At 40.3% G+C, this 23,092-nt stretch overlaps 1 protein-coding gene across 1 annotated transcript; it reads left to right on the top strand.

Moving 5' to 3' along the window:
- Positions 1-1,439: 1,439 nt before the first annotated feature.
- Positions 1,440-8,812, top strand: LOC146673366 (Fc receptor-like protein 5). The gene is made up of 5 exons (XM_085401932.1): positions 1,440-1,470; positions 7,706-7,741; positions 7,914-8,177; positions 8,257-8,502; positions 8,589-8,812. The coding sequence occupies exons 1-5, from the start codon at positions 1,440-1,442 to the stop codon at positions 8,810-8,812; spliced, it is 801 nt and encodes a 266-aa protein (XP_085258058.1).
- The last annotated feature ends 14,280 nt before the right edge of the window (positions 8,813-23,092 follow it).

The following is a 23,092-nucleotide window of genomic DNA, read 5'->3' as shown; positions in this document are numbered from 1 at the left end:
TCAGGGGTCACCAATGTGGAGGTAAACACAGACGACACGAGAGCTCTCGATAAACACTGCTCGTTTATTGCTCATCACCACAGAACTGAACACTTTCCCTCCAAAACACAGCAACAATACTTCCTGAGAAACTGGGTGTGAGTGGAGCCCTCCAGTGGTCCACCACAATGGTGTAGTTTCAGCCTCTGGAACACTTTGGACCTTGTGTTGTGACATTTGGCAGTGCCATAACTGAGCATTAAATCCCTCAACAGAGTTGATTAGGATTTAAAATGTAAACAAGTTGTTCACATGAAGACTTCATTGTCAGTACAAGGTGTCTAAGGAGAAAAACTGACCAGGCTTAATCTACTATGATACAATACATTACTTTCACTTCTGAAACCACAAAAACAACTTCCTGTTGTTGACACTAGTTAACTGTAGTTTTACTGTGATGAGACCTCTCACCACAGTGTGTCCTGGTTTGGCTAACAGAAGTGTTCATGTTGTGAGAAAAAGTTTGCTTTGTGCTCTGTGGTGAAGCGTCTCAGTCTGTATTAAAAGAAGATGGCACCTTTGTGGTCGTCTGACTTCCATTTTCTCAGAAACACCCACTGGTCCTTTCTAATCAGATGTGTTTCAGCAGAGGTGGTAAGCTGCTTAGAAAAGTTCAGGATATCAAACTGGACATCTCTCAGAAAGGGAAAGTTTTTCTGTCATTTTAAATAATTCAAATAATGCACTTCGAAAAAAAACAATGGAAAGTAAGAGTAATAAATTTGCTGTAACATAACCTGCATTCTGTGGTCAAAAAACCCCTGAAACTCATCAGTTAACAAATAATAATTATTATTTTGGATAAATAAATAAAGCTTTTTCGGTATCAAGGTGTCTGCAGGCATTCACACCTCAGCTTCGGTGCTGTTGTTCTGCACACTGGAGGCACAGCTCAATTCCCTCTCCCAGAGAATGCAGCACTCATGCCACCGACACTCTTCCTTCACCGAGCAACTCCTGGTAGGGAGTGAAAATGATTTCTTTTTTCATGTTCCTCCTGAGATGGTTAATACCAAAAACGTAAACACTCTTCAAAACCTATTAAGAACATCAAATCTAAAATCGTTTATTCCAAGGCTGCTGATTCGTTGGGCTAAAAAGACTGCTCATTCTCTTCATTTTGAGAATACGAGAATGGAGAATCTGGAGTCCCAGATTTAAACCTAGTGGGAGGGTCCCCCCACAGAGGGACAAAAGGACCCCTGAACCTTCACAGACAAGTTACATCTTAAAATTAATCTGTTAATAACATAAATAAAATAATAATATTTACACGATGAAAAGTAGTATCCCACCTCTGTATTTGAATCTATAGAAAGCTGGTGCTCAGGGGAAGAGGGCGGGCTTTACTTGGTGTCAGTGACAGAAATGAAAAAAAGCTCAAATGAGTGAGAAGGACGATGAAGGAAACATCTGTGCTGTGTCTGCTCTGTAAGTAGAATCTCTGTGTTTGTTTGAATTCTTGTACTTTGACTGTCTGCTCTCCTGATAACTGATGATGGAGGAGAAGACATGGAAAACAAATCAGGCTGAATTCAAGTTCAAAACACCACGAGGACCAACTGCAGGTCTGAACTGACTCTTTATCTTTGCTCAGGAGTCGAGGAAACACAGCAGGCAGTGAAAAGATCAAATCATTCACTCATTATATCAACACAGCTGCACAGTGGACACACGACCTTGCTGTGTCATTATAAGTAGTGGATATTTTCGATGTAATCACAGTGTATTCAGTGCACATGACTGTAATCATTATGATCACTCTAAGACAGGGGTCGGGTACCTTTTTTGGCTGAGAGAGCCATGAACGCCATATTTTAAAAATGTAATTCCATGAGAGCCATACAGTAGGTTTAAAGATAAAGTACATGTCAATCAATTAAAGTTCATTTCTATAGCACATTTTAAAAGACTAGCATACATCAAAATGCTTCACAATAGTACAGCAATGCGGGCAGAACGGGAAACAAATTGAATGATTGAATAGATTCCGATGTACGGATATCAACTAGGAGATTATTCCAGAGTATAGGAGCGGCAATAGCAAAGGCTTTTAAACCAGACCTTGGTTGCATCAAGAGCAGTTGGCTGGAGGAACTTTGGGTTATACAGGTCAAGGAGATGAAGTAGCTAGGGTTATTTGAAGTTTTAAGTTATTTAAATGTTTAAAAGTGAGCAAAAGGATTTTAAAATCAATATGATATTTGATGGGAAGCCAGTGTAAGTTAGCTAGGACAGGGACGATCCCTGTCCTTGCTAACTTACATTACTTACATTCACATACACATTTTACCCTCTTTTTTGAGGGATCCAAATTTTATTTTCTCATACCCTGTCCCACCTGCAAATTAGGGGCATAATACTATAAATAAGACTTGATCAGAACCACACTGGAAAAGATGTCAAAAGATTATCTACTGCGAGGGCCATCCAATTGATTTTGGAAGAGAGAGGGGCTTCGGATGATGATGTTGACAAAGAGGTTTCAGAATATTTCAGATTTCTGAAAATTCAGAGTCTGACAGTGACTTTGAAGAAGAGGATGAGGTTGAGCACCATTTAGTAACAAAACAAAGACGATCTGCAGCCAGCTCCAGGACCAGAACAAGCCCACCAGACAGCAAGTGAAGAAATATGGATGTCAATAAATGGTGAAATTGAATGGTCTCCTTGCCCAAGAAATGAGCCACCCTGCAGAGCTGCTACTGTGATAAGCCAGGGCCAACACGGCTGACAGTTACTCATGTGCAGGACATCAAGTCATTTGAGCTTTTCATCCCAGATTCCATCCAGAAAATTATTCTGGATTGCAGTAATCTAGAAGGAAGGTGTGTTTTTGGAAAGAGGTGGAAGGAGATGGACCGAATTGATCTAAGAACCCCAAAGGCCTACTTTGGGGTTCTTATCCTTGCAGGAGTTTTCAGGTCCAAAGGGGAATCCACAGAATCTCTGTGGGATGCAGAAACCGGCAAGAACCTTTCCGTGCATCAATATCTCTGGAAAACTTCCACAAAATTTCCAGGATTATCCATTTTGATAACCGAGATGACAGACCAGCTCGACGGCAGAGAGACAAGCTAGCTGCCATCAGGACAGTGTGGGATAAGTGTGTGCACCACCTTCCCCTGTTTTACAACCCTGGGCCTAATGTCACCATTGATGAGCAGCTGATCCCATTTAGTTGTGAAACATATTGCTTCACGTGTAAATGTGTTGTGTCTTTCACTCTACTTGATTAAAACTGATTTATTTTTTATAACATTTTATAAAAAAAAAATGAGAAGCACATTAATTCATAAATGTGATCTAACAAAGGTAAAGGGAAAAAATTAACCATGTTTGCTGTTCATATGGCTTGTAATTGGGATGAAGTAAACATCTGTTGAGTAATTTAACATAAAATTGTTTGATAGTGTTAATTTGGAAAGCCAAAACTCTAGCGGGTCCACCAGACCCATGAACACTGGCTGAGTAACAAAAGTACGAACACCACACAAGGGTTAAGCACAACAACATTTTCTACCCTTGTAAGGAGAATGTTATGGTCAACCGTATTAAAAGTAGAAGTTCGATCTAATAAAACTACAGAGCTACAGCGCGCCCGGAAAACAGGATAAAGACATGTTGTGGAAGAGAGACAGAGATTAATAACAGATATGATTCAATGCAGAGAGGTCTATTAATACATAGTGAGTGAGAAAGGTGACTGGAAAGGAAAAACTCAATGCATCATGGGAATCCCCCGGCAGCCTACGTCTATTGCAGCATAACTAAGGGAGGATTCAGGGTCACCTGGTCCAGCCCTAACTATATGCTTTAGCAAAAAGGAAAGTTTTAAGCCTAATCTTAAAAGTAGAGATAGTGTCTGTCTCCCGAATCCAAACTGGAAGCTGGTTCCACAGAAGAGGGGCCTGAAAACTGAAGGCTCTCCCTCCCATTCTACTTTTAAATACTCTAGGAACAACAAGTAGGCCTGCAGAGCGAGAGCGAAGTGCTCTAATAGGGTGATATGGTATTACAAGGTCATTAAGATAAGATGGGGCCTGATTATTTAAGACCTTGTATGTGAGGAGCAGGATTTTGAATTCAATTCTGGACTTAACAGGAAGCCAATGAAGGGAAGCCAAAACAGGATAAATATGCTCTCTCTTTCTAGTCCCTGTCAATACTCTTGCTGCAGCATTTTGGATTAGCTGAAGGCTTTTCAGTGAGTTTTTTGGACAGCAGTCTTACATATTTATTTAATATGTGCGTTGAAGGACATGTCCTGGTCAAAAATGACTCCAAGGTTCCTCACAGCGTTACTGGAGGCCAAGGTAATGCCATCCAGAGTAAGAATCTGGTTAGATACCATATTTCTAAGCTTTTCAGGGCCGAGTACAATAACCTCAGTTTTATCTGAATTAAGAAGCAGAAAGTTAGCGGCCATCCAGTTCTTTATGTCTGATAGGTTTGTAGCTTGAACCTATTCGCTGGAACGTTGAAGACAATATAATTACACAGCAAAGCAAGACACGAGTAGGCAAAGTTCTTCATGTTTCTCGTGCACGGGAGAGAACCGGACAGACGCCGTTCCTTCGCTTGACCCCAGTTGCTCTCGACCGCTCCCCTGTAACACTGCTCTTTTATTGAGGCTACATGAATATGCACAGGTTCATTAACATATGACGTCTACATACAAACAAAGAGTACCTTGCCTGTTTGTGTGTGTGTGTGTGTGTGTGTGGTCAGAGTGTGACCCCATAAATGACTTCCCTAAACCTGCTGGTCTGGAAGTCCAGCGGTTCATCTAAACAAAAGGCACTTAGCCTAAAACAAACACAGCCACGTTAATCCTACCATAAAACAATAAAACAAGGTACGACCTCTCTCGTGCTCCCAGAGTGCTCTCTAATACACACAAAGTTTGCAGCCTATCACTACACAATTGATTATACACCTCTAAGCATATATGGTTAAATATTTCTAAGCATAAATGACAATCAACAATACAAAACCTAACAATGTCTTTAAGGCTACGTTCACACTGCAGGCGAAAGAGCATCAAATCCGATTTTTCTGACCCTATGCGACCCATATCTGATCATGCTATGACAGTGTGAACGGCGCAAATCCGATATTTTCAAATCCGATCTGGGTCACTTTCGTATGTGGTACTGAATCCGATACATATCCGATGTTTTAGAAAGCGACTGCTGTTTGAACGGTCATGTCGCATTAAATCCGTATTTTACGTCATCGACACAAGACAGACGCCAATTATCAGCGCCAGAGAAGCGCCCGATAAGACATCGCGAACACTTCCTGGCCATCCCGTGTAGAAGTCAGTGAAACTGTTGGGAAGACAACGTTGGAGAAACGTGAACATTTTATTTGTACTGTATAATCTGCAGATTCTGACAGAAATCTGCAGCTATCCTTTGAAGCACCGCTCCTCTCTAAAACAGCAATAAGGATCATTATTAGGTTATCTACATTATTATGTAAATAACAAAATAACTTAAAGCAAAAATTGGGAAACGTAAAGTCCGAAGTCTTTATATTAAGGGTCATCTGTCAAACAATACTGTTTGCTCTGGGTCTAAACAGAGAGCGTTGTGTGTGAAGTCTTCTCTTGCGCATGCAGGCCGCTTTGAGCATTCACACTAGAGCGCCTTTGCTGTCGCATTTTATTTGTAGTGTGAACAAGCAGACAAAAAAAATCGGATTTGATCAAAATATCGGAATTGAGCATTAGGACCTGCAGTGTGAACGTAGCCTAAGACATTCCTGCAGTTTAACTAATTGGTGTGTGTTATCTGGCTTCATGGACAGATAGAGCTGGGTGTCATCTGCATAGCAGTGAAAACGTATGCTATGTCTTCTAATGATGCTGCCTAAGGGAAGCATGTATAATGTAAACAGAATAGGTTCTAGCACCGAACCCTGTGGAACTCCATAACTAACCTCAGTGTGTGAAGAGGACTCTCCATTTACATGCACAAACTGGAGTCTATTAGATAGATATGATACAAACCACTGCAGCACAGTACCTGTAATACCTACAGCATGTTCTAATCGCTCTAATAGGATATTATGGTCAACAGTATCGAATGCTGCACTGAGGTCTAGCAGGACAAGCACAGAGATGAGTCCACTGTCAGAGGCCACAAGAAGATCATTTGTAACCTTCACTAAAGCTGTCTGTGAAGGTTCTCAGTCATCCAGGTCATCGTAGTCAAAGGAGCTTGCAAAGAAAAGCGTCTGGACTTATTTAAGTTGCTTGAAGACGTTTCACCTCTCATCCGAGAAGCTTCTTCAGTTCTAAGGTCAAATGGTGGAGAGTCCCAGATATAAACCTAGTGGGAGTGACCCCCACAGAGGGACAAAAGGACCCCCTGATGATCCTCTAATCACCCGAGCCAAGTTGTGAAATTGGGTGTGGGACCCAATCAGCCAGAGTTTCGGGTGTGTTCAGTGTGAAACCTGGCCCCACCTTGTCATGCGAATTCCTGAGGTCAGATGGCCCAGGATGTGAGTGGGCGTTAAGGCGTCTGGGAAGGGATCTCAAAACTGGATTATAGATGGCAGAGAGTTGGTGTCGTAAACCCCCGCCTCTGTTCAAAGATGGTCGCTCACAGTGGACATAGATGGCTTCTTTCACTCCTCTTTCAAACCATCTGTCCTCTCTGTTCAAAATGTGAACATTGGCATCCTCGAAAGAGTGTCCTTTATCCTTAAGATGCAGATGGACTGCTGAGTCTTGTCCTGTGGAGGTGGCTCTTCTGTGTTGTGCCATGCGCTTGTGAAGTGGCTGTTTGGTCTCTCCAATGTAGAGGTCTGAGCATTCCTCGCTGCACTGTACAGCATACACCACGTTGTTAAGTTTGTGTTTTGGCGTTTTGTCTTTCGGGTGAACCAGTTTCTGTCTGAGTGTGTTGCTGGGTCTGAAATACACTGGGATGTCATGCTTGGAGAAAACTCTCCTGAGTTTTTCTGATACACCGGCTACATAGGGGATGACAATGTTGTTGCGTCTGTCCTTCTTATCCTCCTTCGCTGGTGTCTGGTCTTCTTTTCTGTGCCTCTTTGCTGACTTTAAAAACGCCCATTTAGGATAGCCGCACGTTTTGAGTGCTTCCTTTACGTGTGTGTTCCTTCTTTTTTCCTTCAGGCTTAGAGGGAACATGTTCTGCCCGGTGGTGTAGGGTCCTAATTACTCCAAGTTTGTGTTCCAGAGGGTGATGGGAGTCAAAAAGGAGGTACTGGTCCGTGTGTGTGGACTTCCGGTAAACTTCGATGTTGAGTTTGCCGTTCTCTTCAATGTGCACGGCGCAGTCCAGGAAAGGCAAACAGTTGTCCTTTGTGTCTTCCCTGGTGAACTTGATGTTTTTATCCACAGCGTTAATGTGCGCAGTGAAGGATTCCACTTCTTGTGTCTTGATTTTGACCCAGGTGTCGTCCACATATCTGTACCAGTGGCTGGGTACTCTTCCTTTGAAAGAGCCAAGAGCCTTCCTTTCCACTTCCTCCATGTAAAGGTTGGCTACAATAGGTGACAATAGGCTCCCCCGTGTCACCTATTGTAGCCAATTGTAGTCATTTCCTTCCACATATAGCTTTTCTGTTTGTGTGGAGTTGTTCTTTATGTTCACCTCAAATCAACCTGAGTGTCATTTCTCTTTAGTTCTGATCTCACTGCTGAGCTGCACAACAAACCAAGGTCAGTAACCTTCTTCTGTCACAGTTTAAACCTGAAAAATGCTCACTGATATGACCTGATGGGGTTCATGTTTCACAATGGATTTTGAATAAAAAACTGTTGAAATGAAGCAATAATTCCAAAATATGCAACAGCAAACAGATCATCAGTTTTTTTTTTTTAACCCTCACAGCTCGTCTGACTGTGAGTCCCAGCAGCTCTCAGTTCTTTAAAGGAGACTTTGTGTCTCTGAGCTGTGAGGAGGACGACAGCTCTGCTGGATGGACTCTGAGGAGAAACACAAGCACACGACAGAGGACTCAGTGTGGAGATGGGTGGGGAAAACCAGCTGGTTCTTCGTGTAACATCAGTAACACATATCAAGTGGACAGTGGAGTTTACTGGTGTGAGTCCAGAGAGGGTCCCATCAGTAACATGGTTAACCTGACAGTCACTGGTAAGCTGAGTGTGTGGAGTTAGTGTTGATGAAGCTGTGTGTAAATGGATGAAATGCTGTAGTTTGTCTCTGTGTTGAGGTGGATCAGTGATCCTGCAGAGTCCTGTCCTCCCTGTGATGGAGGGAGATGACGTCACTCTGCTCTGTAAAACAAAGACCACTCCCTCCAACCTCCCAGCTGCTTTCTATAAAGATGGCTCCCTCATCAGGAAGCAGCCTACAGGTCACATGACCATCCAGCATGTTTCCAGGTCTGATGAAGGCCTCTACAAGTGTGACATCAGCGGTCATGGAGAGTCTCCATCCAGCTGGATCACTGTCACAGGTGACACACTCACCTGTCTGTGTTTCTGCAGCTTTCAACATTCACAATGTGACGACAACTTAATGACTGTGTTTGCTTTATTTTAGGGGAACACACCACCACACCTCCACCTACATCCACACCTCCACCTACATCCACCTGTCCTCCTGGTTCCACCTCCATCATTTTTCCTCCATCACTCTCTCCTCCTGTTCTCTCTGTGTTTTCATTTGTTGTATCAGTGTGTGTTGTGGTTCTACTGGTGTTACTGGTTCTGCTGGTGAGACGATGTGTTCACAGGAAACCTGAAGGTGAGACTCAGACTTCCTGATCTTTCATGTCTGAGTTTGTTTAGTAGAATAAAGTTCACATTCATGATGACCACAGTAATGACTTGATTAAATGTAATCTCTGTTTAGATATTTAATTTGAAATATTTTTCATTTTGGAAAATTTCAGCAGATCAACAAGCTGGAGAAGATGACATCATCACACGTGTCATGTACCGTGCAGTCAAAATACAAAGTAGAGGTATCGCTGTGTTTCCTTCACTCGGTTTTTAGTGTTTTGTGTCTGTGTGTGTTTTGGGAGTAGATGTGTGGTGTGTTTTATAATGTGAGAACATTCATAAATAGGTAAGGCATACTTTGCTTGAAAGTTGTAGTAACAAACATGATGGTTGCAACGCTCTCAAAGAGCCAATCAGCAGCTTAAACACAAAGTATATGAACATCAGAAAGTTTCAGCTTCTTTTTTTCATAGTAATGATGGAGTTCAATATACTTATGGTAACTTCCTGGATTACTGTGTGGGGAATAAATTTCTTTAGGAAAGTGAATATTAGAGGAACAGCAGCTTTTTGCACTTGTTCTTTTCACCTCTGCAAGTTTCTGCTTAGTTTGTTTATTGTTCTAATCTAAGACTTATTAGAAAATCCTTACTAGAAGACCAGCTCACACATAAAGAGTAGAAGTATAACTTGTGTGGTTTACTTATTTATTTTCAATGACAAAGTCATCAAACCATTGAATCTAGTTTTATCAGATGGTGTCTGGTGACTCTGCATCTGCCCTTGTTGTTTCACTTTCATTTAGGCAGAGGTTATAAAATAACTTCACATTTCTGCTCAGACCCAATATAAGACTGCTGCTGAGTGTTTGACTGGAGGTATATTAGATTTAGTCCATGAAGACTGTTTATGACTTTGGTGATATGATGAATTTTGAGGACATTATGAAGCAGTGAGGGATGATCAGAATTGTAGAAATGCAGATTATTGTAACAGTAAAACTATTTTTGATCAAAAGCCTGAAATCATAACAATTAAGTTCACACCTATATATACATCTGTGTCCTTTGATTAAACATTGGCTAACTTAGACGAATGTTACCATGTGTGTTTCACACTGTACTTACTGAGTGTTGCTCACTGTGAGCTGGACTGTGTGTTTGTGGTCTGTGGTTAACTGAAGCTAACAGCTCTGCAGTCGTCCAGCATCCTGTTTCTGATAGAAAGAAAACACTTCAGCTGCAGCTGTTTCAACACAGAGCTGCTCATTTTAAACACAGAAAGGAATGACAATAGCATTTTAAATCATATCTACATCAGTATATATATTTGCATTCTGAGTGTCACCTTAACAACATTAATATTTTGCTAGTGTCTTTGACACACTAATATGTAAAACAGATCCATTCATATTGATATTGATTCTAGTTAAATATAGTCTTAAGCTGCTTCTCACTGCAGTGCATTGTTATTTGGCCAATCATAATTCAGTTCATTTCAGATTTATTTATGTAGCACCAAATCAGAAAAACAGTTGCCTCAATGCACTTAAAGTGGTCGTGATGTGAGCAGATTTTTGCTCTTTGCTCTGTGGTAAAGAGCGTCGGTCTGCAATGGAAGAAGAAGGTGTGTTTGTGGTTGTCCACCTTGTTATTCTCAGAAACTCTCCCCAGTTCTTTGTGGTGGTCTGTGTTTCTCAGCAGAGCTGTTAAAAAAATGGAAACTTTACAAAGGTTTTAATCTTTATATGTTGTCAGTTAAACTTTTCATGATGCAACTTTACAAAAAATATGATAATAATACAAATAATAGCAAACTTTTTGCTCTTGTGTGATAATATCACAATGCTGTAGCTGTTGTACCTGCAGTCATTTAAATGTGTTTTATTTTACATCCAGCTGCAGTCCATTCAGCAGTGAAAACTTACCAACCAGAAACCATCTGAACAAAGAAGGCCCAGGTACAACTGCTCTTTACTTTTAACTTTGAATAAAGGCTACTCTGTTTCCAGACATCCTCCTAACCTAAGCTAACACAACCACATCATGACTCAATTTCAGATCTCAGATTTTTGAAGGATAATACACTCACACTTCTCATCTCTGAACAAGCACACAAACCTGTTCCTGTTAAATGAGACATGGACAGCTAAACATTAGATCAGTGATAAAAGAGCCTCCCCCCTTCTCTTGGAACAATACTTAAGAGTTTTATGTCACATAACATGTAATTCAAGTGATTCTGTAATTCTAAATGGATGACTACAAACAAAAATCAGCCTTCTGATAGACACACCTGTGGTATCACTTTCATTATCCTTTGTCACATTGAGCTCAATTTATTGCATTTACAGATTTTCAGAAAACTTGACTTCTGACCTTGAGGTCAATGATACTGAGATTTGAACTTGTCGGAGATTTTTAGTAGATGAGCTTGGTATCATTTTGAAACTCTGTCCCCTAGATCTCAAGTTGTCATATTCATCAATGCAGGTGTCCATGCTGTCCGTCAGCATGCCAGCCGGGATGATGACAATGCCTCATCAGCTTTTAAGGGGCATTTTGCACAGCAGGAAGAGCAGATTCTGAGGGCCGCCAGGTCCCATTTCTACTATAAGCTAACAATGATTGGGTTGCACAGGGTTGTGATGGTTAGCACTGTTTCCTAACAGCAAAAACATCCTGAGTTCAAATCCAGGCTCAGGCCTTAATGTCTGGAGTTTACATGTTCTCCCTGTGGATGTGCAGGTTCTCTCCCACAGTCCAGTACATGACGGGTTTATTTTTGTTTGTGATTTCAAACTGACCCTATACATGTATGAGTTAATTTCAGCTCTTCGGGTTCCTGTTTGACTTGCTAATTTCACAGTGCTCTGATTTGTGTCTGAACTGGTTCCCAGTAAAGTCTGAACTGGGACTGTGTGTGATGCAGAGAGGTGGAGATTGGAGGTCTTGATTGAACTACAAAGCTTGTAATCATGTTTCCTGTTGTTTGAACTGTGTGTGTTTTTGTTCAGACTTTAAACCAGAGCCAGACGTCGTCTACTCTTCACTGAAGTAGTCCACCAGTCCAACCACTGACATCCAGCTGCTGGTCTCTAACTGGTCCCCCAGCACCTCAGACCAAAGGACATCCACATGTTCAAAAGACTTTGTGTATTTTATGTGTTTCTTTGGCTTATTTAGACTCACATACTTCAAAAATCATATAATCTTAATTGATATAGGTATCTATTTTCAGCAATGATAATAAAAGTATGCTAATATGTTTTGTGCTTACAATAAGGTCACCCTGCTTTTGTAATGCTGGTAGTGGTTTAGTTTGTTTGCATCATTAATAAATGCACTCTTAGTCTGACTTTGTTACTGTGATACTTTCACCAAAGTATCAGATGGGAAAAATATGTAGTGGTTTGGTTTTCCAGAATTGATACACCAATCTTTTTTTTTTAATGCATAGAACAAACAATTAGTAATAAAACCCCAAAACAAACAGTCCCAGCTTAAAGCCACCATCTTGCCAGGGTCTCTCTGTGTAGAGTTTGCATGTTCTAACCATTTCTGTGTGGGTTCTGTCCGGGTACTCCGACTTCCTCCAACAGTCCAAAGACATGCAGTTAGTGCGATTACCATAATTGATGATTCAATATTGCCCATAGGTGTGAATTTAAGTGTAAAGGGTTATCTTTATTGCTGTGTTGGCAGAGTGGGAACATATCCTGAGTGTACCCCACCTCTCTCGCACTGTGGGAGCCACGATAGCCTCCAGTTCATGCATGACCTTGATAAGCCGAAGGGGATGGATGGATAGATTTCAGGCTAACCACGCGTGCTTCAGTCACTTCTTATATAATCCCAATTCATACAAAACAGTCTGGGAATTTCCTCTCAGTGAATTTCATCACAGCTCTGGTCCGTATGTGCCTAGGCCTTTTTCAAAGTAGGGTTTCAAAGTAAAAGTCATTTTTACAGTATTGTTTTGAAAAAAGAAATGTTGTGGTCCTTCTGTTCACTGCACATGTTAGATGTGTTCCTTGTGCTCTAAAATAAACTGTGGAAGCATCAGTGATGACCTGCTTATCTGCTTCTAAACTAAAACACCTCCCTCTAGTGGCCAAATCTGACAGGTTTGTTCCAGTCAGACTTTAAATGCAGTTATCCAGTTTGACCGAATAACTGCATACTATTCTTTCTCCTCTAATGAAGATGCATCCACAAGCTCTCCAGACAGATGGGTTGTAGTTCCATAATTCATCTCTGAACTCTGACTTTTACTAATAACCTCAAAATAACCACTTAAGATTCTTCCAAACATCTGGATTATCATGGTCCTTTCAGACCACAGAGAATGCTTTAATCTGTTTTCAGATATGAATAGATTTAACCAAGGACCTTCTTGTTTTGAGGAAACAGCACTAATCACCGCACCACTTAATTTTTATCATTATTAAACAGATTAGCTGTTTTTACAGAAAACATCATGTAGAAATTACGGCAACACTTGTGATTTCATCTGCTAAACCAAAGCACATTTCAGAAGCTTCTCAACATCACTAAACATGCTCAGTTGTATCTACACCCATCTATACCAGCTAGCGAGCACTCTGAGGGTCATTTTTTTAAAACTTTTCCAGTACAGTCAACACCATCAGGCCGACCCTCCTGGGGTGTAGCCTTTTTGCGTCCTGGATTATTGATTACCTGACAGAAAGACCACAATATGTGTGTCTTCAACATTGTGTGTCTGACAAGGTGCTCAGCAACACAGGGACACAACAAGGGACCGTCCTCTATACGTCAGACTTAATTAAGTCACTGCAGAGACCTGCCATCTTCTGAAGTTCAGGACTTTTAACATCAGGATTTTCTATGAGTCTGTTGTGGGCAGTGCTATACTTTGTGCTGTTGCATGCTTGATCAGTGGGTTGAGGGCTGCGGATGCTAACAGACTAAAAAAAACTGATCCACAAAGCCTGTAACGTAGTGGTGATGGAAATTAATTCTCTGAAGGTGGTGTCAGAGGCGGAGGTTGTCCAAGAAAAGGATGATGCCGAGACCACAGCAACTGTGAACACATCATTTTCACAGGGATTAATAAAGGCTTCTGATTCTGAACACAATAAACATCACAGCTTGAGCTGGATTAATTTTTAATTGCCAAAAAATGATTAAATCTGCACAGGCTGAAAAACAATAACCATCAAACAGAAAAAAATACAAACAAATAAAAAAATCACAGCACATCCTTTAATTTTTGGAATTTCATGGTTTTTTAAATCTATATTTTAAAATTATTTCCTGAAATATTAGCTAGTGCAATTTCCCACTTTGACCTAATGGTTTCAGTGTTGTGTCACTGTCACATAACCTGGAAGAAATCTACATATTCACAGTGTCTTGTGACATTTTTCAATATTAAAGTAAATTTACTTCTGACTTTTATTAAGCTGCAGGTTTTTTTTGTTTATGTTTTTTTTTTCATTGTTTCAGTTTTCATGGGTTTGAATATAATTTACATTAACTTACCAACAAAGTGGTGGGAACATGGTTCATGTTGGTTTGATATGGAAGTTACACTTTAACTAACCAATGCGCGCACACACACACACACACACACACACACACACACACACACACACATATATATATATATATATATATATATATATATATATATATATATATATATATATATATATATATATATGGATAGATGGACATATGCCACTAAATAAAAACATATATATAAACGAAAGGCTGATGATTAGGAAACGTGTTCATCAATTCAACCTTGTCATGGTTCTGGGTCATTGACCCAGCATCTTCTGTCTTGTGCATTTGTATTATTTTTTATTATGGTTTCGGTTCTGATTCCTTGGTTGTGCGCTCTGATTAACATTATGTTGTTAAGTATTGAGTTCCTGTTTTACTTTGACAGTCTGTTTCTAGTTTTGCAGCACCCTGGCCCCGTCAGTTAATTTATATCAGATGTGTTTCCCACCTGGGCCCTGTTTCAGGAAGCCGGTTTAGTGGAAAAACTGAGTAAGTATACCCTGAGTTAACGAAAACTCTGGGTTTTCGGTTTCACAAAGCGAGTTCAGATGAAGCCTCAGTGAGTCACTATGACGACACACGCCGTGAAGCTAACCTGCCCCCTAGCAGGTTTACTACAACTAACCCTGACTGTCTCCGCCCCTTTGTCGGAAACCTGACAGTAGGAAGTGTCGGACATGGCGTGTCCCTTCCTTGAAGAGCCAGTAGATCGTGAAGCCCAAATTCTCCGCAGAGCTCTCCGCCGGGAGAGAGTGATCAGAGCGCGTTTGGACATTTTATCATTTCCTGATGATTTTCTGTGCGAACGTTACCGTTTCTCAGCACAATCTATAAGTTATTTGGATAACATCCGCAGGCCCTATATTACGCATGTGACACATCGCGGACATTCTCTCAGTTCATTACATATTATTTGTATCGCACTTCGGTTTTTTGCAAACGGGAGCTTTCTGTATAATATTGGTGACGCTGAGCACGTTTCCAAGGCTACCGTCTGTCGGGCAGTCAGGAATGTTACAGTTGCAGTGAAACATCTCCTGCACTCGTCTGTGGTGTTCCCCGGTCACAGACCCACAAGATTTATCAAAGAGGGATGCCACAAAATTGCAGGTATCAGGATGAACAAAACTTAATGTATGATGTGGTGATACTTGAACTACTACTTAAATTTTACATTTATTTTCACGGTTCCCAGGCGTGATTGGCTGTACAGATGGCACTCACATTCCACTCATTGCTCCTTCAGTAAATGAAGGAGACTATGTGAACAGGAAGTCTTTCCACAGCATTAATGTACAGGTACATAGTTCCCCGTAGCATTTCAAACTAACAAATTATTTCATTATAGTAATGGATGCTAATTTGTGTTCTCTGCACTGTGAAGATCATATGTGATGCTGCCAACATTATCACAAATGTGGAAGCCAAGTGGCCAGGCTCTGTCCATGACTCACAAATATTCCGTGAATGTACACTGAGCACAAAATTTGGACATGGTGAGTTGAGAATACTTTAAAATATATAAAGACCAATTGCTTCAGGGACATTTGAACTGAAGTGTATCCTTCTGTCTTAGGAGAGTTCACTGGCTACTTGCTTGGTGATAGGGGGTATCCATGTTTACCCTATTTGCTTACCCCTGACCCTGACCCTGAACCGGGCCCACAGCAGCGATATAATCTGGCTAATTGCAGGACAAGAGCCAGAATTGAAATGACTATCGGAATGCTTAAGGCCCGGTTCCAGTGCCTGCAAAGACTCAGGGTCACCCCAGAAAGGGCATGTGACATTATTGTGGCATGTGTGATTCTTCACAACATTGCCACAATTAGAGGAGAACACTGTCCTTCTGAACCAAACATCAGCAGTGATCCAAACCATGAACCTCCTGACCCTCCCACGGACATACAAGATGGAAGCGCAGTCAGAGACACCATATGTCACAATCATTTCTTTTGACCCATCACCTCAACATGTTGAAAGAAGAATAAACAGATTTTTTGTTCAACTGGCTTTATTGGTCGCCTGTATTTCCTGTACACAAAGTATTAAAAGATGTAAACCTCATAAAGTGTCTCTGTTGCTTCCTCCTCTGTAACAGCTGTCAATGTTTCTTCATTATTTTCCTGTAGTAAAGAAATAAACAACATTGCTGTTCTACTGTAAACTCATATAATCTGTGGAGTATTACTCACAACTGCATGTTGGTCTGGCTCAACAGGAGGCTGCACCAGATGCAGTACACCACCACCATCAACTGATAGAATGTGAGGTTTATACAGGTCACTTATAACTTACAAGGGACCAAATGGCAATTAACAAACATACCAATCACCTTACACTTCATTGTCATTATGCTCTCAAAGACAACCAAGACTGAGGGAAGGCAAAATCAGTAGGAAAATAACTTCACTACAAAATAATCCATTATGGTAAAGAGTTTATCAAATGAATGAGCAGCACTGCAAAGGTGACTGTGAAGAAAGGATGTATGCACATCATGTATTATTTTGAATTTACCCCCTATGTGGGCACTTGTGTCTTGCGGGGTTATTGACTCAGAGGATGTCCCCGCAGAGATGCCTTCGGCCACAGGGTGCCCACTGTTTTGGCTGAGGGCCAACTGCTCAGCCTCTGTGAGTGGTGGTGGTGGAGGACCCCCACCTGTTTTTCGGGCCTCCGCTTTTTTTCTGTTGGCTATAATGGGCCACATTTGAGCATACAGAGTAAGCAAATATGTACTTGTAATGTGCTCAGATAACTTCAATAAGTGCTTACAGAAAGAAAATTAATGTAGCCTCTAACTGCAATTGATTTACATGGGACAAACAGACCAAGCACTATGGCTCATAATACAATTACACCTTACCTGTTTGGACTATATTTTTATATTTCATTTTTACTTGCTGCCAGGCACGTTTGGGGCCTGTTGGGTTGCGCCTGCCCTCACATCACATCACAAAATAAAATGTATAAAATAACAAATAAAATAACATATGATAAAATAACGTGTTAAATGGGTGGAAATCCCTAGATCAATGTTTATATTAACACTCACGCATTGACTCTGTCGGCTATGTTTTGCCATGCATGCTCCCTTTGTTTTGCAGCTGAGGCTGTGTTACTTTTTTCCGCAAAATTTGCATGTTATCGGCATATGCTGCCATCAGAATTTCGGCCTCAAGCGCTGTGAAATACATTGACCGCGCCTTCTTTCCCTCCGTCTCCATGGTGACTCGCTTAATCTGTGCTCCGCTTATCAGGGCTTTATGTATCCTCGTGCGCGTGCTTAACTTGGGGTTAAAGCAACTCCGCGTTGATTGAACTACTTGTTATCAGCCTTTCTGAAACCGAATATTCTGAGTTGGACAGTTCGGGGTTACTCAACCCTGAGTATCGTTTTTCACTCTGAGTTTTCCAAACCGGCTTCCTGAAACAGGGCCCTGGTCCTCATTCCCTCATTTTCCTCTTGTATTCATTGCCTGTGTTTTCATCTGGTCAGCATCGTGTTGTCCCCTCATGCTGTTTTGTTTTCCCGTCAGCAATAAAGCTGCTTTTGAGTTCATGTTTCGCCTCAATGAATCTGCATCTTGGGTCCTCTCTTGCCTGTACACAGCTGTAAAATAACAAACCTCTTATAGCTCAAGGATATGTTCAGGAACATTAAAATATCTCAGCATTGTTTAGTTCAAATAATGCATGTGTGCAGTTTTCTTGGGCAACACATTTCCTTAACAACTGGTTTAGACCATCAGTTGGGTGCTTTTTTTTTCCTGAGCTGTGATACACTTTAGATTCTAGCCAATCATTTTACGTTTTCGAGGATAGTAGGCGGGGCCAGGTACGTACGTTCTTTTAGAGTAGATCTACAGATTAAAAATGACCAAGGCGAAGCGGTCAAAAGTCTGGCTGTACTTCACAGCAAAATATGCAAACTCAGCAGCCTGCAACAAGTGCTTTAAGCTGATACTGTGATACTGTCAAAGGAGGTAACACCTCAAATCTGATGAAATACCTGGCGACGCATAGCGGTTTTTTTAAAGCCGAAAAAAGCGCCGTATTTGATATTTACTATTTAATTTCTTTGACAACGTATGAGATGTTGGTTTTAGTTTATTTTTATTTTTGTAGTTTTTGCTGATTCTGTGTTGTAATATCTTGTTTTTTTTAATACAGGGCTGTTTTAATTTGTATGTATTATTTGTTTGTTTTTTTAATGGTTCCTTTTATGCTATAGTTCTTAATGTATTTATTGTACAGCAGTTTGGGCCTGTTCTGGCTACACACACACACACACACTGACCACTCACTATGTCTTGAACCAATAGAAAGCTGGTGCTCAGAGGAAGAGGGCGGGCTTTACTTGGTGTCAGTGACAGAAATGAAAAAAAGCTCAAATGAGTGAGAAGGACGATGAAGGAAACATCTGTGCTGTGTCTGCTCTGTAAGTAGAATCTCTGTGTCAGATTTTAAATTTGATGTAAAATGTTAAAACATGTTCACTTAACATTTCAGGCTAATCAGGGATTTGTTTCATGTGTTAACCCTGCATTGGACCAGTAACATTTCAGATGTTACTGGTCCAATGTCATGGTAAGCAAGCGACAGTTGGGCTCTGTAGACCCAAAGATCAAAATTTAGTCGAGAAGATGGATGTTCTCCTACCAAATGTTCCTTTTTTTGTTTGTTCAACTTTCAACATTGTTTTCAGTCCTTTCTCTTTTTTCGAGCGTTAATTTGAAAATGAGCAGATATATCACAGAGAGACGAGTTTGTCACCTCAAATCAACCTGAGTGTCATTTCTCTTTAGTTCTGATCTCACTGCTGAGCTGCACAACAAACCAAGGTCAGTAACCTTCTTCTGTCACAGTTTAAACCTGAGAAATGCTCACTGATATGACCTGATTGAGTTCATATATTCACAGCGGAGCTCACATCTGAAACTGATGAAATAGAATAGAACAGAATGCCTTTATTGTCACTATACAGATGTACAATCAGATATTGAGCCTCTCCTATTCAGTGTAAACATGTAGGGGGTGGGGGGTTGCACAGTTCTGCATCACTGTATACATATGAACAGTATTAACTGAAGAAATTATATAAATTGTACAAATATGCAATCCGGTGTAAACAAAAACTAAATATACAAATAAAAAGTGTTTTGTATACACAGTTTGGGTTACTGCACAGTGCAGTGAGGGAATAATTATGCCATTGTTCTCACAAAAGTATAACTAATCATCAGTTTTTAAATTTAACCATCACAGCTCGTCTGACTGTGAGCGAGTCCCAACGGCTCTCAGTTCTTTGAAGATCAATCTGTGTCTCTGAGCTGTGAGGAGGACGACAGCTCTGCTGGATGGACTCTGAGGAGAAACACAAGCAAACACCTCCACCTACATCCACCTCTCCTGCTGTTCTCTTTGTGTTGTCATGTGTTGGATCAGTCTGTGTTGTGGTTCTACTGGTGGTACTGGTGAGACGATATGCTCACAAAAATCTTAAAGGTGAGACCCAGGATATCTAGATTTCAAATGCATGCTTTTGGTTTGGTGAATAATCAAAACATTTATTAAGTGGAAATGTCTTATTGCTTGCATGTCTTGATGCTGATTGTTAGAAATGACAAATATAGATTTTTTTTGACATTTTTATCTGAACTTTGGTGTTAAATTTGGATCATTAGAGCAGCTCAAAACAAAGATTCAGAAAATAATGTCACAGACAACATCATGTAGAGGAACAGCAACACATCACATAGTGAAAAACAGCCAATTAAAAACCGTACCGGTAATATTGTGAGACACTAGCTGTTTTGCCATTAGTGTAGATGTTGGGTATCGAAGGGTTTTCCTCATTTTCATTTTCCTCATGCTCTTCATGTTACACCTTCCACTGGGGCCAACAGTGGCCTCTCCTCATCCCTTTTTCTGTGTCATCCTATTCCAGTAGTCAGCTTCTCGTCAATGTGTCCTGGTTTCTCAACAGTGTGTGTGTGTGTGTGTGTGTGTGTGTGTGTGTGTGTGTGTGTGTGTGTGTGTGTGTGTGTGTGTGTATAATATTGACTTTTGACTTCTTTCTGTATATGAAACCACTGAAGCAACTTCTTTTTGTTGACACCAGTTAACTGTAGTCTGAGACTGATCAGACCTGTCACCACAGTGTGTCCTGGTTTGGCTAACAGACGTGTTCATGTTGTGAGAACACGTTTGCTTTGTGCTCTGTGGTGAAGCGTCTCAGTCTGTATTAAAAGAAAATGGCAGCTTTGTGGTCATCTGCCTCCTATTCTCACCACTTCTGTCTGGTAAGATGATTTTCAGCAGAGGTGGTAAGAAGTGGAAAAAAACAACAACTGTGAAAACCCACATCTGTGTATAATTTTAATTTCTGCATAACCCAAAATAAAACCGTACTGTTACAGCTATATAATAAAACAATACTGTCATCATTGTACATGCAATCATTTTTGTTTGTTTGTGCAGTGAGTGATTCAACTGTAATCTACTCAACAGTGAGAACACAAGCCACACCAAAGAGGACCAGAGGTACAGCCCCTCCTTATTTTTAACACAGCCGAGTGAGCTGCTTGTTTCCAGACTATTTTCAGTCTTTTTTCCTGCCATTTCAAACAATTCCTTTAAAGTTTTTCAATCACAGAATTAAGCATTATAAATATGCGTTAAGAAATATCTTGCACTCTATGCAAGCAAAACTGAAAGCTCTCAGGTTTTTATTAAAATGTAGCTAAAAAGTAATAATAATTTTTTAATAAATAGGAATTTGTTGAGGTAAAAAATAAATAAATAATTAAAGTTCTTAGGGGCGACCGTGGCTCAGTGGGTTGGGAAGCGCATCTATAACCGGAAGGTCGCCACAGGGCAGCTGTGGCTACAACTGTAGCCTTCCTCCACCAGTGTGTAAATGTGAGAGTGAATGAATAGTGGCATTGTAATGCGCTTTGGGTGCCTTGAAAAGCGCTATATAAATGCAATCCATTATTTTATTTTATTTTATTTTTTTGTTGTTAAAGTCAATACCTGTTCTTCTGGTGAATGCTCAAATTAAACATTAACATTAATTGTTTTGAGTTAAGTAATGACTCCCAAAGAAATGAATTTGTTACACTAGTTACTGTACAATGCTTCTATTACTGTAGCATTTCTCTGTAACACGGTGATAAGATGTACTTTCACATAGTTACCAGCTCTTTATATAAACTTGATCCTTCATAGTTGCCCTCACATCCTTGTTACTAATCCCCTGCACTTCCTGAGACAATAACGGCCCTCTATCTGACCTAATTTGCCATTTTCTTGATTTTTGAATCAGTACATGACAACACAGTATTTTGGCCAATCAATGAAAATGATTGAAAATGTGGAAACAGTGACTATATGGCTTTTTAATGTCATTTAATGCTTTTCATAAGCTAATTGCTACAGATCTGTTCGTTTCAGGTTTGTTCTTTGCACATTTTAATCTTTTATAAAGCAGCTGGTTCCCTGTAAAGTCTGAACTGGGACTGTGGATGATGCAGTGAGGTGGCGATTGGAGATCTTGACTGAACTACAAAGTGTGTAATCATGTTTTCTGTTGTTTGAACTGTGTGTGTTTGTGTTCAGACATTGAACCAGAGCCAGACGTCGTCTACTCTGTACTGCCAGTCCAGCAGTAGTAGTCTAACAGTCCAACCACTGACGTCCAGCTGCTGGTCTTTAACTGGTCCCCCCAGCACATCAGACCAAAGGAGATCCACATGTTACAAAGAATTATTTGTATTATGCATTCTATATCTTCTTTTTCCAATTATTTAGCCACTTCAAATAAGATGTATTTTTAGCAGAGTTTTAAACCTAGTTTCTCTGTGAGATTAATAAAACTTTTTTTCCATTTTGTTTTCTCCATGTGATTCTGTGGGTTTCACCAAAGTGTCATATAGAAAATTGGGCTTCTCCCAATGTAGTTGTGGCTAACAAATACACACCTTTCACTGGAGAAAAGAAAGCATAAGCATGTAACTGGAATGGCAGCAAAATTCTGTGAATGTAACCTAAAAAGATGGTGTTAGTACGAGGGATGGGTATCGTTTAGGTTATATCCAATACCATTGCCAAAACGGTACTTTTGAAATAGTGCCGGTGCTTAAACGGTGCTCGAACTGGTGCTTAAAGAATAGAATAGAATAGAATAGAATTCAACTTTATTGTCATTGCACATGTCACAGGTACAGGGCAACGAAATGCAGTTTGCATCCATCCAGAAGTGCTTTAGCCATGATATAGATATATTACAATATATTAGCAATAATATAGATATGTAAGTATATTACAGAAATGGGTCTATTATGGTATGTTACAATGTACACGGTATGAAGTATGTTATGAATATGCTATAACTACAAGTATGTACAGGCTGTAGTGAGTACAAGCTATGTACAGGCTATGAACAGGATATAAATATGAAAAACTATACAGAATATGGAATAAAAAACTATACAGAAATATGAGATATAAAGTTATACAGAAATGTGAACTATGCAAGTTATGAACAGTTGTAGGATTAATGTGAGGTCTCGCAGCAAGCTATCAAATACGGTGCATTTCTCAGCTTTTAAAAAACGCTATGCGTCGCCAGGTTTGTCGTCAGATTCGAGGTGTTACCTCCTTTGCACAGTATCGCAGTATTACCTTAAAGCACTTGTTGCAGGCTGCTGAGCTTGCATCTTTTGCTGTGAAGTACAGCCAGACTTTTGAACACTTCGCCTTG

This window comes from Rhamphochromis longiceps, linkage group LG3 (genome assembly GCF_057381845.1).
Source record: "Rhamphochromis longiceps isolate RC_006_pf linkage group LG3, R_longiceps_female_GT1.1, whole genome shotgun sequence".
NCBI lineage: Eukaryota > Metazoa > Chordata > Actinopteri > Cichliformes > Cichlidae > Rhamphochromis > Rhamphochromis longiceps.
This window is presented reverse-complemented; position numbering and strand designations above follow the sequence as displayed.